The sequence below is a fragment of the Morone saxatilis genome, unplaced genomic scaffold, assembly GCF_004916995.1.
Source record: "Morone saxatilis isolate NCDOM2014 unplaced genomic scaffold, NCSU_SB_2.0 Contig16, whole genome shotgun sequence".
Lineage (NCBI taxonomy): Eukaryota > Metazoa > Chordata > Actinopteri > Moronidae > Morone > Morone saxatilis.
Window position 1 is genome coordinate 27,350,137 of NW_023339718.1, and position 6,775 is coordinate 27,356,911.

A 6,775-nucleotide genomic window follows, 5' to 3' on the forward strand; every position below is an offset into this window, starting at 1 on the left:
CTTCCATCACTGAGAAGTCCAGATGGGGTTGTCCCTGACAGCCAGAAAGTGAGGGATATATTAAGCACAGTAAAAACCTCTCCCATATCACATCTTGTTGGGAGTTTTTGGTGCCATAAAATTATTTCGAGTGGGAGTATGGAAGCTGTGCTTGAGATGAAACATTTGTAGTCGGTGAAAAACGAATTCCAGAAAGAGGAAGTTAGTGTTTGCGTCCCGACACTGGGTGAAACTCGCTTAAATCGAGACTACCTACCAATGCACTGGTTCTCAACGTGGGCGACAGCGCGCTGATAAATGGAGATGTTGGATGGGAGCCGACGGCTGATCCGCCACGAATGGGAAAGCAGCGGCTGCATGGAGGACGACGGCTGCGGAAAGGACGCAGGGTTACACCGACAGCACACCATGATTCAGTTTCTCCGCGAGAAAGTGACTGGACTTCGGCGACTGGCCCTGTTTTTAGCCGTGGCGCTCCTTCTACTGTTCACAGTAGCTCTGGCTTTGCTGATCGTGGTTGTGCACGGAGGGCCGGAGAGACAGGTAATCTTTGTATACCTGAATAACCCACAGTCGGACAGTTAACACGCTGTAACCTTAGCTGCCAATGGCTGAGCAAATGATTATTGCTTTGATATTAGCCTACTAAAAGTCTACTTCGTGCCGTCCTATTACAGCGCTAGTTTATCAAAGTAGTTAATTAAATTGAATTTTTAATGAAAAATGTTTAACTATTACAAGTTTAGGATATTTTACGGGTCTAAACGCATTTTAAATAGGTCAAAGTTTATTTCCTGTTGGATCCAAAGTAAGTTTAAAGTTCGCTGCACGCACTTTAAAGTACAGCCCGTGTTCACTGTACTCCACGCGACAACATTTAACGGCGACACAATGCTGCGAACGAGTCAGAAACAAGAAATACTGCAGTGTCAACTTCTATTTACTAGAAAAACTGTTGTTTGGAAACTTGTAGGTCTGTGTTAGCGAAAATGTCGGCTGCTTTTCATTATTTATAATTTGGCAGTACTAAGAAAACATAACTACCAAAACTCGTCGTGGTAGCTATACAATTATTAAGTTGTTTGTAAAAACAGGACGAAGCCATCTTGTAATTTTTGTTAGTTTCGTTGCTTAGTAACTGGACAGCTTTTTTTTTTTTTTTTCTTTGCCGTCTTTCTCCTCCAAAAGAATTCCGGCACGTAAGCAGCGAGGCACATAATGCTGCCCTAACTTAAAATCCCTACTCCAATAGGTTCTTAAAAGTTGCTGAAACTCTCACTATATCCTGTCAGTAGAGACAGATAATCTGTGAAACAATCAGCTTCCTCTGGCCCCTCTTAGTGTTCCTAATGGAATTTGTAAGAATCCACGGGCGTGAACTAAAAAAAACAATCAGAGCTGCGAAAAAATGCTTCTTAAGCATTTAGTTTTCCACAACAATAACTAAACATTCACTATGCATTACTGTTATTGTTACAGTTACAGTTACAGTTGTGCCATTATAATCCACACTTGCTACTGCATTTACTATTATTATTTTTGTCTGTGTAATTTGAATTTTGTGTGTCATTACTGTTAGTTAACACTTAATTTTTTGCCTTACATCCCATGACGCAGCCTATCAGCGACTCACAAGGTAAATGTCTTCTTCAATAATCTAGTGAGAAAAATGGGCTTCTAAAATCAATCATCAGCTTGTAAAACAACAATTTTCTCTCTTCTAGACATTAGTGCCAGACAGCACCAACATGAAGACTTCAAGAATCCAAGCGCCATGCTAACAGGTAAAACATGGAGGGTAAAAAAATTGACTTTCCTAGAAAGACACTAATGCCTGTTTCCCACGTCCTAAAAATAAATGCAAATTTTTACGACAACATTCTTTAGAATAAGGAAAAGAAGAACAGTTGTGCAGCCAGTTTCAGCATATACAGCAGAGATTGTAATAGTAATTGTGTTGGTGTTACATGACCCAAACTATATGAAGTTATAAATTATAATGTACTGCATTTTGACATTTATAATAATACTAGAGAGCACCATAGAGTTTTTCTATATTGTACAAAGACTGTAATACAGATAGCTTGGATTCCTTTTAGAGCCAGACCAATATGGGATTTCTGAGGCCGATACCGATAGAGGGGGGAAATTTACTGATTACGTAGATGATTATGTAGATTAAGCAGCTATTTTGTACTAAAAAAGCAGAAGGATGCTTTTTTTAAGGAAATACGTTAGAATAAGTTAAATATTCTTTAACTTGTTAAATAATTGAAAATATACATTGTCAACCAATTCTAGTTGACATTGCTTCTTCTCTGCTACTCTGTGCTGTTTGCCATAGTATTGTAAATCACAGCGCACTCTGCTGGAAAAACTCTGCAGTGACACCAATATATCACCACAAGCATTACTTCTGCATTATATACTTTTATACTACTATAAAAAACAGTTTCCATGTTGGTGCATATTGGATAACATATACACTGATATCAGTACAATACTGTTATGTCGGCGATGGGCCCATATCAGCAGATAATATCTGCTAACTGATATATCAGTCGGGCTGTAATTGCTTTGGCTGGGTCTACAAAGAAGACAAACATTTTGACATTTGAAATGCACAACAGGTATGGTAGTTGGAAATTATCTTACAGTGAAACAGTAATGTGCCTTATGACACACAGCTGGCACAGAGCAGAAAGCCACTGCTCTCCTCTCAGTAGCTGTTTATGCTTAGCTCCAAAAGCCCATCTGATACACAGAGGCAGTCCTGGGTTGATGATCAGCAGATGGTCAGCACAGTTATAAAAGCAGACTTGGGAATAAAGGTCGCTTCTGCTATCACCAGGGGTTTAAAACAATGACATTTTTCCCCAGCTGTAACATTACAATGTTGACTGCAGTCAGCTATTTGGTATGAGTGTTCTGTTAATGTTTTTTCATTAATTGTTTCCTGTATTCCTTTACTACCACTTGTTGTCAGGATAAGTGATAGTGAAACAGTCACTAGAATGGTATAATTGGAGGAAGATAGGAAGATAGGAGGAAGATAACAACTACTTACAGAGAAAGGAAGAGTAAATGGAATTTCTAGGTTCTTGTTACCTAGAATGATACACAAGCAAGAAACTTTTTCATAACCACATTTCGACCTTTCTGCTCTCATTCTTAGCTCCTACAGGCAACATCACCAATGGGGAGTATCTTGAATGGGAAACTATGACTGGAAATACCTTCTGTCATGGAGGTTTCAACTACTCCAATGGGGTTCTAGTGGTGCCCAGAAACGGCATCTACAGAGTCTTCCTGCAGATCACCTATCAAAGAAAAGGAGACCCCTGGTGTGATCACTCAGATGAGATGACACTCCGCAACACGGTGTTTGTGTACCGGGAAACTTACACAAAGTACATGCCTCTCCTGTCATCAGTGGACACAGTGAGTTGCAGCATGACAAAGTGGACTAAATCCCTCTATGCAGCTGGCTTGTTTTCGCTGGAGGCTAACTGCAGACTCACAGTGACATCATCACACCCTCAACTTATTGTTCAGAAAGAATCTGAGATGTTCTTCGGCGCTGAACTTCTGCCTCAGTTATCTGGTCAGGCAGCTGTAATCACCTAAATCTGATTTTGAGGTTGTTTGTACCTTCAGCTCCATGTGAACTTGGGGGAGATGCCAGTATAGTTTTATAGTTTCCTTTTACTACTGCTCATGAAATTCCTAAACTCAGTGATGAGTTTGCAGCAGCCAGCAGCTTCTAGTATCTGCTTGACTGTCAGGTTTGCTTTATCAAATTGAAGTTATAAGCTGAGTTGTCTTTAAATCATTAATAACAGCTCACAGAGACGCACCGGTGCTTTGTGATGATTAAACTTATATAAGGGCATGAATATTTTTCTTAAAACATCACTAACATTTGTAAGTCCACAGCCTTTTGGCAGAAAATGGACTGTCAGCTGTATTAAACATGATAACTTCTTTTGTATGTTGGGAATAAAAGTAAGCATTTTGTTATTATCTTATATAAAATCGACAATGAAAAAAGCACTTTATCGATTAGGAAAGAAATAATTCCAACTTTTCATAGATGAGGATTTTTCTCTCTTTCTTCTTTTACATCATTGTCAATTGAATATCTTTGTAATTTGCACTGTTGGTCAGACAAAGGAAGCAATCTTAGGACACCACCCTGGGCTCTGAAAATTGTGATGGGCTTTTTTTTTAGTATTAGAGTATTTAAAAAAAAAACTAAAAAAAACAAAGAAACAGACAATGTTTATTCCCTTGGGAGTAGGCCCAGAGATGTCATGGCAATCTGCTATAAATATGAATTAGATGTTCATATTTTGTGGTTACAAGTAAACAGTGGTATCACTCTAGATTTAAGTTCAGAGGCTCATCAAAAGCAAAAGGATTCATTCTATGCAAAACAGAATTCCCAATGTTAGTGTTCGAGACAATCTATATCAATCATTAGCTAGCTCATTCATCAGATATAACTTGCTAGTTAACGATGAATGTAGATTAGCCAACTAACCACCTAAATAGCCAGCGAACAACTGATGTAGATTAGCTATCTAGTTAGCCAGTATTTTGCTAACATTAGCTGTCTTAACATGTGACATATATAGCTTTTGTTTTTTAACCATTTTAAACACATGGTTATCCTTTCAACATAGACGAGCTAAGTACAGGAAAAGGAAAGGAGGATGTTGATCGAGGTTCTGACTGAGGCTTGCTCAGCTGTTATTAGAGCGCAAAGCAATAAGGGGCGGGAAGGGTCAATTAGAAATTTAAGAAGTTTCATCTTTTGCCCCTGCTGGAAAAAGTGACCCCTGCCTTTATGTAGTCTTTTTTCACAGTTTGAACCAGGTCACATTTTTTGATAGTTGTTACTGAAAATGGTTAACGGTAGGTCAGTCTGCTAAACACCCTGTGAAAGATTAAAAAGAAGATTAAAAATGAGTCAATAATATTTTAGCTAAGAGTTATTAATTGGAAACATGTACACCACATTAGTTGGCGTGAAGAATATTCATTAAACATAGGAGATAAGACAGAATGACAGTTAAAGAGCAAAATCCAAGGGCAGAGTGACTCGAGAAGAATGGGCAGAAAGACGATCAGATATGGTGACATAAAAATCTGTGAATGAAAGGAATTTTGACAGCACTTTGTAATACTAGTATTAAGTAAATTATTAGGAGAAGTCGAGTGATTGGTCATTTTTTACTATCCAATGAGCTGAATGTGATCAGTGCTGTAGGACAACATTGGTGATGCTGTATGCAGCATTACGCTAACTTGAATAAATAATCATAGTGTGTAACCCCTGTGAGGCAATACCATACAAGGCTGAGTCACTGTGTTATTGTTTGTACTTGCGTTATAATGCGTTGCTATAGCCAACTCAGTGGGTTTGATAAGGTTTGAGTGTAGTAAACAGTGCAGACTTACCGGAAAACTATCACACATAAACCCAGCCCACGCCCACACAATCTGCTGCCATGATAACATTTTTGTGGTATGTCAAACGTGTTTGTCCAGTAATAAGAATGTGCCTTGAAGTAAATGTTGCAATTCATGTTCTGTTCAATATGATATATTTTCTTTTTAAAATATGATATAATGATATTTAACAGCAGTATGTCCATGTGAGCAGTGTGCAGAGGGGCCAACAGTGTCAAATAGGGTGACCAGAAAAGGAAATTTGTAACTCAACTCACCTGTTGTAAAACTTATCTATAATACAGAATGTGCTGGAAATGTAAAATAGATGAAGTACATGCAATACGGTGAACACCACAGATTATGGTGATCAGCTCTGTCTAATAGGTGACGCATGACGAATGACACAACTCTGTGTAGATCTGGTAAACAAATTACAAAGGTATCATTGTACCACTGCTTTTCTTCTTAGCATGGGGGTCACTGTAAGCTGATAAACATATATTGAAAGGGTTTTTTCTTTGGTGTTGTTGCTGTTTTCTGTTGTAGAAGTATGCTTACTTGCCTATTTAACAAGGTTGAGGATGTGTTTTGTTATTTTTTTTTATTATTTAAGTAATTGCTTTCTGGCCACTCTGTACCAAGTTGGTGCTAGGCAAAAAATGTCCATATTTTTATGTATGTGTTTCTTAATGGAAAGTTTTTATAAAAAACTAATGAAAAAAAACACTCTGTCTCTGAGTAGTTTGCTTCTGTCTGTGGGGAGTAAAAATGTGTGGGTGTTGACCAAATATTCGTCCATATTCCAAATGTTTAACAGTTGGGGGATTTGGGGCAGCCCTCAGGGCCTATAATCAATAAATAAGGGAGTGTCTCTTATGTCTTAGCTTACATCCTGCCAAACCCATTGTTGTTTAACCGAAGAAATATTTACATTGTAAAGTAGCACCTGCAGTAAGATAACCATTGTTGTCGTTATGTCACTGGGGGTCGCCAGCTTGTTACAGCCATTATATTGTCGTAATATGGTTTCCCGTAGGCATTTCTCACTCCCTGAGCAAATAGTGAGCAGCCAGTGATTCATAAATGAATCATGTTCTGGAATTGTCTTCACAAATTGCTCCTGATTGAGCTTTTTCATGCCTCAATGCTTTCCTCGGGATAATCAGGATGTTAAATCTATAAAAGGCCTGTTTGGCAAGGTGAGTGGTTTGCAGTAATATTCAGTGAAAACAAAGCAAAATTGTTTATTTATTGGAGCGTAAAAAGAATCCAATCCAATCCAACTTTATTTGTTAAGCACTTTAAAACAACCAAAGTT

General features: G+C 38.2%; 1 protein-coding gene across 2 annotated transcripts; it reads left to right on the forward strand.

Moving 5' to 3' along the window:
• LOC118326057 (lymphotoxin-alpha-like) lies at positions 1-6,172 on the forward strand. 2 transcript variants are annotated; one of them, XM_035658950.1, is made up of 4 exons: positions 3-543; positions 1,618-1,636; positions 1,725-1,784; positions 3,176-6,172. In XM_035658950.1, exons 1-4 carry the CDS (start codon positions 298-300, stop codon positions 3,625-3,627), a joined length of 777 nt encoding a protein of 258 aa, XP_035514843.1. In that variant the 5' UTR covers positions 3-297; the 3' UTR covers positions 3,628-6,172. The 2 variants fall into 2 exon arrangements, with proteins under 2 accessions (XP_035514845.1, XP_035514843.1); XM_035658952.1 differs by lacking the exon at positions 1,618-1,636 and having other exon boundaries at positions 1-543.
• The last annotated feature ends 603 nt before the right edge of the window (positions 6,173-6,775 follow it).